Below are 10516 nucleotides of genomic sequence, written 5' to 3' on the forward strand. Positions count from 1 at the left end.
CTTGCATCCATCCGGTAGTCACACTCTAACTTGGCCTGACATGTTGTAATAGGTCATGTGGCTTCCACCCTTTTATAGACATAGGCTGTTTACAGCCTCCGAAACGAGTAAAAAATCCACTATTTACAGGGGTTTTGTGCTCATTTTTCCTGCCACTGTGTGATTTCGGCTTCTCCTCGGGTACCGTGTGAAGGTAGCCGAAATCGTGTGACCCACGGTAGCACTGTGTGAGTTGTCGCGTCTGGGATTGCAAGTTCGAGGGACTGAAGCTATGGAATGTTTGATTTTGTTTAGGATACCTGTGACTAAGTAGCTCTGTCTTTCTGGGCCTGATTCATGAAGGTAAATGTACACTTCTGTGTAAGTTTATGATTTTTTGAAATTATCAAATAACTTTTACAAGTAGTATATTTACCACTGCCTATCTCTTTATATGATGAGTCTTCTACTAGTACGGGGACATCATAGTTCTAAAGATACCCGTAAAATTATTTTGTGGATTGCAAAAAGTCGTAAACTCAAAAGTGTAAGTTTATCAGGGCCTCAGTGTCTGAAGACAAGCATCCAACCCGCATCCCCATAGAGTCTGAAAGATGCGAATATTTTAGTCAAGGCCTGTTACCGTAGTTAACATTTAAGTTGACCTATAAGTCTGATCTTGTTATATGCTTGCAGTTGCACATTCCAGGTAAGAACTAGATATGTATTTAAACGTGTTTTTTTTTTGGCACCTAATGTTTTCTGAGGAATTGCTGCCTCGTTTGTTTAAACTTGTTCGTTATGTTTTCAATTAGTATTTTCTCCCTATATTCTTCTTTGGTGTTAATGGTCTGTGTTTTACTAGAATACAGACTTTCTGTTTCTCACAAATGCGAAACGAATTGACAGTGTGTGCTGGCTTTTCCAATGCCTTATGAGTAAAAGTAGCTTAAAAGCTCAAAGTGAAACGCCTCATGTTAACGTTTTCTGTGAGAAAAAAAAATGCGTAGGACTGGCTTCACGTGCCAAATTTGTTTAAAAATGTGTGCTGATATTATTAAAAAATGTTCCATCGGAGTAGAAAAATCGCAAAACTGCAAGGTTTTATGTTTTTAAATCCTTATCGGGTGAAAGCTATTTTTAGAAATATATTTAAAAAATGCTAAGGAAAACCTAGATGTGTTGGGCTAGAAATAGTTAACTAATGCAGATTACAAACATTTTCACTTAATCTGAATTTTTTCTGTTTTCCTCTGTTAGGATAATACTTGGTCTCCTTCCACCATGCGGTCTGTCTCATGTGAGGTGCACTGAAAACCTTTCCAGGACAAACACTGTGGCGGGGCATTATTTCGCAATTTGGAATGCAGACAACATCTGAAATGCTGAAAAGAAAACGTCGTCACTGTCAACTGAAACGTTGCAAGTTTCTCTTAGTGGCTGCCTTTACTCTTCTGACACTCTCAGTTGTGAAAATCCACCAACATGCGTCGTTCGTGGACCACCGCCACTTGGAGATCAGAGAAGACCACCCCAACAGTGCTGTAAACTGCACGGCCATCTTAAGGGGCGACGCGGAGGCCATTGCTCAAGCCAAGCTTGAAACATTGAAGGTGTCCTTCAGGAATCGGCCAAAGCTCACCACGAATGACTATATTAACATGACCAGAGAGTGCGACTCCTTTATAAGGTCGCGCAAGTACATCCTGCAGCCGCTGAGCAAGGAGGAAGCTGCTTTCCCTATTGCGTACTCCATTGTGGTTCACCACAAAATAGATATGTTTGAAAAGCTTTTGCGTTCGATCTACGCACCCCAGAACTATTACTGCATTCACGTGGACAAAAAAGCCCCAGAATCCTTCTTGGCTGCAATAAAGGGTATAGCTTCTTGTTTTGAAAATGTCTTTCTGTCCAGCCAGATGGAGAGCGTGGTGTACGCCACCTGGTTCAGGGTGCAGGCAGACATAAACTGCATGAAGGACCTGCATCGGACTAGTGCCAAGTGGAAGTACCTGATCAACCTCTGTGGCATGGATTTCCCAATTAAAACCAACCTGGAAATGGTGGAGAAACTGAAAGCTTTGAAAGGGGAAAACAGCCTGGAGAGTGAACGAATGCCTTCAAATAAAGAGTGGAGATGGAGAAAGCATCACGAGATCATTGACGGAAGCATCAGAAGCACGGGAGCAGAGAAGGAAGCTCCTCCCTTTGAGATGCCCATCTTGTCTGGCAGTGCCTACTTTGTCCTCAGCAGGCAATTTGTTGAGTATGTCTTGGAAGATGAGAAAATCCTTAAATTTATTGAATGGGCAAAAGACACTTATAGCCCGGATGAATACCTCTGGGCTTCCATTCAGCGCTTTCCTGGAGCTCCAGGCTACCTCCCAAATAGCGAGAAATATGACGTTTCTGACATGAATGCCATTGCCAGGTTTGTGATGTGGCATTACTTTGAAGGGGACGTGTCTAGGGGAGCTCCGTACCCGCACTGTAGCGGGGTTCATGTGCGATCAATTTGTGTGTTTGGTGCCGGAGACCTGTCCTGGATGCTCCGAACACACCACCTGTTTGCCAATAAGTTTGACACAGATGTGGACCCTTTTGCAGTTCAGTGCCTGGAGGAATATTTGAGGGACAAAGCGCTGTATTACCAAAGCTAGGAGTGTATGGTTAGCACTATGGTAATTGCACTGTTGGATCCTGTCTTGTCTCAAAATGTAATCTGTTTCGAACGGTGTGACGCCATAGGACCCGAAGGGGTGTGACGCCATAGGACCCGAAGGGGTGTGACGCCATAGGACCCGAAGGGGTGTGACGCCATAGGACCCGAAGGGGTGTGACGCCATAGGACCCGAAGGGGTGTGACGCCATAGGACCCGAAGGGGTGTGACGCCATAGGACCCGAAGAGATGTCGCGCCATAGGACCCGAAGAGATGTCTCGCCATAGGACCCTAAGAGATGGGACGAGCGTTTTTATTTATTAGACTTTGGTTATTAAACAATCTGGCGCTTTAGACAAGAACTTGAGTCATGCGGTGGAACTTGAAACTATACAATTTTGCAATGTTTCTAGATCACTCCTATTATTATTTCCAAAGATCTGCAGCAAATATTGAAACCAAACCTGTTTTTGTAATTCCTTACGTTCAGAAGGCTGTGCTCGTCTGTGACTGAGAGGTAAACGTGTGCTAAGAAGCCCTCTCCAGATGCTCTCTGAGCTAGGTTTGCACATTTGCTTAGAAAGTCTGCAAGCTGCATGCACAACGCACCAAAATTGCAGTTTCCGCCATGTGCACGCAATAGTTCACATTGAATATATATTCCTTTCTCTAAAAAGCACTGACAATAAATTTTAAATGCATTTACTGTGACACATGTTTTAATTGTAGGTACCTGGCAGATGTAAAGTTGATGAGTAGAAATGAACTCAGACGGCGAGGTGTTTTGCTTTTCTAGAAGTGCAACTTTACAGCAACTGTAGATACATTGACACTAAGGGTGAGCGTAGTTCGCGAAGTAAACGCTACGCAAAGTGCACTTCGCACTACGCGAACTTCACGTAGCACTACGCGAGCTGCGTAGTAGCATGTTCGCACTGTGCAAGATGTGTTCAATGATTGCACAGTGCGGACAAGCATCTGGCACTGTGCAATCATTGAAAACGGCTTCTTGCACAGTGCGAGCTGTAGTTTTCTGCTGCTCAAGTAAATTATTACTAGGGCTCCCGGTTTTCCGTTTAAACGGATTTCTACATATAAATACAGACGGAAAATGATTTTTCCGTTGTCTGTATTTATATGTAGAAACGGCAAAATACTAGTAAATTTGACCGCGCTGCAGTGCTTCAGCCCAGAGTTGCTAAACCCCTGTTCCTTTTCTTGCTGCCCCAGCCCTTCTTTTGAATACGTCACTCCAGGGCTCCGCTGCTCGTGTGAGCTCTGTGCCAGCCAGGCGCTATTTCGCAAGTTAAGTGTTTTTCTGTGGCCTCAGGGGGCAGATTAATGATGGCCTCACAGCGACCCAGGACACTACCCCTTGAATGCCGCTCCGCATAATGTCTGTCCCACTGCAGCCTCGGACTCTGGCTCCGGCCCCCTACCCCGTATGAATAGGCCACCAGGGGGGTTGGTATCGTTTTTTTGTTTGTTTAAAACAGCAATTAACGTTCATTGATGTTACGGATTAGGAGAACTGCAGCTCATGGATTGTGCATTGTATTTTGCGAGCTGTGCCTTCAAATAGTCAAGATGATACATTTAATAGTTTTGTTAGTTTGGCCCTTGAAATAACGAACGCTCAATTCACATCCTGCCTGTTTTGTTCACTATTACTACCTGATCATTTACGTGTATGGCTATTAAGGCTTCCTCAGACACCAGGCTTTCAGAGTTCGGGAAATAAATAGGGATGCGGTGCCAAAGAAATACCAGATACAAGGATTAAGAAAAGACAACTTCATGACCTTTAATTCACCAGAGTGAACTAATGATCCGATGTTTCTGAGGAGAGGTGCTGGTTGATATTTTTAGAGCTTTTGTTCTGTTCGTTAAAAGTCCAGAGGCCTTGTTTGTTGGTATACTGACTGTGCAATACACCTGTGAACTGACACTTTGTGTGGGATATCGTTTCTCAAAAAAGGGGCTTAAAAGCTCGAAATTACATCAGTAAATAGTAAGCAACATTGCCACCGGCAGTACTTTTGTCTTTTTTAATATCAGACAATTTGCCCACAGAAGAAAGGAATGCATGGACACCACCAGTCATAGGTGTTCGAAAGGCAAAGGGTAGCCATAGCCAGATGGTTGCAGTGCCTTCTTCAGTAACACAGACAAAACAAATGCAGCAGCGCTTTTAAACTCAAACCCCCAAAAAATGTCCCTCTCATTTAATCACATGGCAAATTATATTCACTGTTTGAAGCCATGTCTAAAGTGTTATATAAATAAATGAATAGTTGGATGGTCAGTCGATCCATGGTGAAAACACAGTTGACAAACCTTCAGCTCTTGTGTCCGTGCACAAGCAGTTGCACATGTGTTTTTTTGGGACTGAAATAAATGTGGAAAAAGACTAGCTGTGTCGTCGGTCTTACTTGTGGCAAAAATAAATGTGGATAAATACAGAAAAAATGCCCCAAAAATAAATATGGATAAATACAGACAGAAATGGACAAAAAATAAATACCATAAAACTGGGAGCCTTAATTATTACTCAAGCTGCAGCTTTCTCAACGCGAACTGGTAGTTTCTCATTGAGAGCGGTCACGAGCATGCGCAACCACTCACAATGAGAAACCTTACCTCCCCGTGTTGAGAATCTCGCCGGGATGTAATTTTGCTTGCTCGCGGTCGCGAACATGACGTTCAGGACCGGGAACAAGCAAAAAATGAGCACTGCACTACGCTACGCTGCACTAGGCGGGTTCGCACTGTGCTGCGTGCAGCTCGCGTAGTGTGAAGTTGCGCAAACTTCGCAAACTCCGCGTAGCGTAGTGCTTCGCCCAGGCCTAATTGACACGAAACTTGGTAGAACAGTGCCTATTCCTGGCAGTGTGTTTATAATACAGGCCAGCTAAGCTAGATCAGTAGATCAAACTCGTCTTTCTCGCCCATGGCACTACGGTTGGCAACTTTATACAGGCGTTTTGGATATGCTGCTTGTCTCCCCATCCCTCCTATTCCTATATTTAGCCAGTCTTTCAGAGAGAGTTTCCCATAATCTCATCTTAAAAGAAACCTTCTTTGCAGAGGTATAGGGTGGCCTTTCCCTCCTTTTGGCAACTGTTTCCATAACATTTTATGTGAAGGCAGCCGAGCACACACTCGTTGGGTCTCCAGCCCGCTTAGCATGCTGGGAACCACGTCTCTTGTGACTATTGATCACACCTGAATTTGATCTGAGGAGGATTTCAAGAGATCCATTCAGTGTCGGTGAGAATACTGTTCTGCACTTGCCGTCTGGAACTTTTTGCCAGTATGCCTTTAACTAGATGGGGTCATTAACTCGATTCTTCAAATAATTCAAATAAAAAAAAACTCTAGAAAAGGCTGTGACGAAATGGGGGGAGCGTGTTGTATAGTTTAAGTAGAGGTGAATAGGAATTCCGGGCGCTTCACCGCAGGATAAGCACTGACCGAGGCATCAAGTGGGTAGGGTGGGTTAACGTTGGCTTGCCATTTGGGCTTTACAAACTGGCACTTGGCTCTTCGGTTTTCATAGGGACTTGAAATCGAAAAGCATATTTTTTTTCAGGCGTGGAAGTAATCCTCCCAGCTGTCAGTACATCAAGCCGCTTGCCCGAAGAAAGAGCCAAGGTGTAGTGTGATTCTGGCCACTGTAAACCTATTACAGCCTTTGAAAGTGAATAGCAACTGCAAAGCAGAGAATGGTCTGTGAAATGTTAAGGGAGAACAGCCAAAGAATGAAAAATTAGGCGGCATTGCTTAAGTGCTCCCTACACAGAATAGACTTTCCCATAGATGTACAGAAACTTAAAGACCAATTAATGATGGCATCAAAACAAAGAAACTCTGGTGAGATATTGGCTCCGAGATTCTACCACAATGTCAGAATTTTCGCATTTACCCTTTTAGAAACCAATCCGGGTTGTGCACAGTGCTGGAGAGGCCGTTTATTCCAATGGGCATTTCCCCGGTGGTTTGAAGGCCTTGGAGGCTGGTTCTAAAAGCCCGGAGCAGCTCATGGTGCCGCGGTCTCTCTTCCCAGCTCCCGGAGGTTAATTGTAGCAGGCATGGGGATGCTTCAAGAGATAGAGTTATAGAGGGAGGGAAGGTTAGAGAGAAAGATCAGAGAGCGAAAGGGAGGCGAGAAGGAGTGAGTGAAGGGAAAGGCAGGGAGAAGGATCAGAGTGGAGAGAAGGAGAGCGAGAATCAATAGATGAAATGAAAGATTGCGAGAGGAGACGTAGGAAGTGGGGCTGGTTTGAGCTTTTCTTTCGGTGCTGTTTTTGGTTCCCCAGGCCCTCCCTGGCCGCGCACATTTGTACGTGTGCTTAAGAGCAAAATTAGTTGGAAACCACAAATGAGTCAGTTTGTGGGTATTCATGTACCTCTTGCATGTGGTGTCCCCACCCTTGAAATTGGCACTAATTTACTCATGCGAAGGACAGGAGTAAATGTGCTCCCAGAGTGTGATTAGAGAGGGAGTACCCCCATACAGAATGGTCGTGCAAGGCAATATTTTCCATGCAGAAAAATAAGTTGAGGGTTCAAGAGCACTGTGCATTTGTACCAGAATTACTCTTGCAGAATATATAACCCTTTAGAACATCGTCTTGTATACACCGTACAGATTGGGATAGTCCGGGAAAGCTGACGCTATCGTTGATTTTCTTGAGCATTTTGGAGGTCAGTTGTAAATCTCACGAAAGTCAATTTCGTTTTCCAAATGTATGACTAAGGCCTTACTTCACCACATTTCTGACTTCCAAAAAACAGAGTTTTTAGTTGGGCCTAGCATATTCATTTGTTTTTGCAAGCTTATATCTGTGGTGTCCCTAAAAACCCACACACCAGTGAATAGTATGAAATTTAATTATTCATAAATGTTGTGCAGACTTTGTTGCAACAGAATGTGTATAGGGCAAAGTCTGACCCACAGGGGTAACCGTTTAAGTCCGTTCATGTTGCCAAAGGCCAAATAATTGTTGGATGCATTAGTTCTATTATAGCAACACTTTTTAACCTAATGATGGAACACAATACAATATTTGTGATAAAATGTAAGCCTAGGCGTCCTTCCTTCCTAAAAATGTATTTAGTACAAAGCTGCTTAACAGTGTGTGTTTTCTTTACACCATGGATTCTCAAAAGCAGTAACTGTGGCAGCAGACAATGTGAAAGGAATAGTTGTGGGTTGGGCGGAGGGTGTAGAACCAGTGATCTAGAACATATGAAATTGAGTTCTCGCTGTAGAAGTGTACCAGAAAAATAAGGACTGCAGTCCTAGAATATTTTTGGGGCGTGGGGGCTCTAACTATGGTAGAGGTGTCCAAAGAAAGATCAGGGATGCTTGTCAGATTTTAAAAATGTTCTTGTAATCAGAAATGAGAGCGAGAGAGAAGCTGCGATGGGGGCTTTCTTCAGGACCAATGGAGAGCACGTTGTCCACTCGTCACGTGCAAAGGTAAGTTGTGCACTTACCCATCTTCTTAAGTGCTCTTGTTCGCACACGAGTTGTAGATTTGTGTCTGCAACTGAAATAGAAAAAGACCGTCAAGACAAAAGATAGCAGTACATAACAGCATCATTATGACTATTGTGTTCGAAATTTTTGTAAGAGGTGATGCTAGAGATTCAGATTTTGAACTTTAAGTGTTACTGGAAAGAAACAACAATATTCAAGGAGAAACACACAACAACAATAGCTCTGGTGGACACATTTGTCTGCGAGCTGAGCTTGTAAGTGATCGTGGAACACAGTAGGGCGATTAAACTTGGAAATCAAAACAGAGAAAATGGCGCATAATAACATTGCAATTAGTCCTGCTTTATCAATGCTTTTAAAAATAACCACAAACTTTGTCAATGCCTTTAGTTTATATTTATTGTATGTCAGTTTCATGTGGCTAGCTTGAAACTAGGGCCTGCATATTGATGGGAGCGCGGGCTCACCTGCTCGTTTTACCATACTCACCTGGGCCCATAAAACCATACACCCTTTGTACAGGTAAACCTACGCTAATCAGAATTTAATTAACCATTTAGTATCTATACCATGACTTACCAATCCTTGTCACCGGTACCTAGAGTCGTAAGGGATCAAGGGTGTTAGCATAATAGGCAGTAAAACAACATTTCATTCATAAAATAACCACAGACTCGGGAAAGGTTTAATCACTTTATCTATGTAAATTCTTAAATGTCGGAGTCCATACCAATTTAATTAAGGCATGTTCAATTAGGAAGAAAATAATCAAAGCAAGATGATGTGAAATTATTACGAGATTTTCTTTAAGCATTGAAACCTAAGAAGGGGAAGAAAAGGGGAAACTATACAGTGACATACCCACACTAATTTATATTTACCTAGTATGGTGTGAAAACCAACCCTGGCCACGGGCTGGGATTAAGGACAGGACTCCAGATAGTTCAGGTGCTGACAGGACAGGACAGGTGCAGACCAGAATGAGGACAAGTACGGACCAAATTGGATCAGGACAGGACCACCGCAGGTCAGGACCGGCACCCACAGCTAAAGTGCAACGCCAGCGTCACACCCCTCTCTGCAGCGAAGAGTCAGACCCTGTTAGGTTATCGATTCTTCTGACAGTTCTACGCCAGCAACTCTGCTCTCGATCGCCTATTGAGTGCGTTGGGTCAGTGACATGTCAGCTATTCGTACAATCTAACTAGCTAAGCCTAACTTAGATATAACATTTTCCAGTGCAGTGTACCACCTTCCAATGTTGCAAGTTCATGTATTCCCTCAATTTGATTGGTCAAAAGCGAGGAGAGGTCATCACACCATACCAGTTATGAGATCATTTCATTCAACTATTCGAATTGATGTTCCCTCCCATAATTTTATTTTCCCATGCAGTTTTATTCCACCCGACAATGGATGTTTCAATAACAAATACAAAGTATACAAAGATTTGTAAGTTGTGTTCCTTTCTGAGGGTTAGGAGTTCATTTTCCCAGGCAAGACAGTCGCTGGCATGGATTTAATGCCATAGCTTGTGGACTTGGAAGAATAGAGCACATGCCCGATGAGAGTTTCAAGATGGAGTTCAGCAATGGCACATCAGGCCCAAATATGAGCTAATAGCAAAGTCAAAGAGAAACAGTTTTAGAACAAAGAATAAATGAATGCACTGTATACCACTTTATTCCCGTTACATTATTTTAACTATAGCGGTAGTGGTTAGACAGAACGAACAGGGTTTAGTACAAGTAGCACTGCAAGCATTGGCATGTGGAACATAGAGCAGCCATCTTTAGTTCTAGTGTGCCAAAGCAAAGTTTCCCACCAAAGCAGAGAGGACGTCATGTCACGTGAGTGTGACAGACGCATGCGCAGTAAAGATCCCACATTGCGGCGGCCATATTAGGTCACTCGAGTTACTGTTAGTAAAAGCACATAAATAAGCTTCCTCTAGATACTATAAATGTCGTGTGGTGCATTATTAGTAATACGAAACATGTTTATTAATGCATTATGTGTTATTTCGAGAGGTTTGAATCCGAGAAAGTCTCTTTACGTGCAAAACCTTGCTCCATCAATCCCCTCTTTGATGATATTTTATATCATCACAAATTAAAGAAACAGATGCCAACTTTTAACTTTTACTCAGCTCTATTTCGTCATACACTTTTAGATTTTTCCCCATTATTCATGTGAAAGTTTTTCATTTTCTTGTATAAATCCCATTTAATTCTTCAAGCTCAATTTCATTAAAGTTTCTTTTCTTTCCTTTATTTACTGTATGTCTTTTTATGCTTGCGACATTTGCAACAAATTATCCCTAAAATCAGTAAGGCTACTCTCACAATTGGCATCGGTATTCTACCTATA

General features: G+C 42.9%; 1 protein-coding gene across 1 annotated transcript in view; it reads left to right on the plus strand.

Annotated features, from left to right (window-relative positions):
- Window positions 1–7720, plus strand: part of LOC147664946 (beta-1,3-galactosyl-O-glycosyl-glycoprotein beta-1,6-N-acetylglucosaminyltransferase-like) — a 119100-nt gene extending 111380 nt beyond the window's left edge. Inside the window, exons 2-3 of the mRNA XM_086949868.1 lie at window positions 1240–3684; window positions 5179–7720. Coding sequence (XP_086805994.1) covers window positions 1344–2639 — 1296 coding nt within the window. The 5' untranslated portion in view covers window positions 1240–1343 and the 3' untranslated portion in view covers window positions 2640–3684; window positions 5179–7720. The remainder of the gene's footprint in view (window positions 1–1239; window positions 3685–5178) is intronic.
- The last annotated feature ends 2796 nt before the right edge of the window (window positions 7721–10516 follow it).

The sequence above is a fragment of the Lissotriton vulgaris genome, unplaced genomic scaffold, assembly GCF_964263255.1.
Source record: "Lissotriton vulgaris unplaced genomic scaffold, aLisVul1.2 SCAFFOLD_974, whole genome shotgun sequence".
Taxonomy (NCBI): domain Eukaryota; kingdom Metazoa; phylum Chordata; class Amphibia; order Caudata; family Salamandridae; genus Lissotriton; species Lissotriton vulgaris.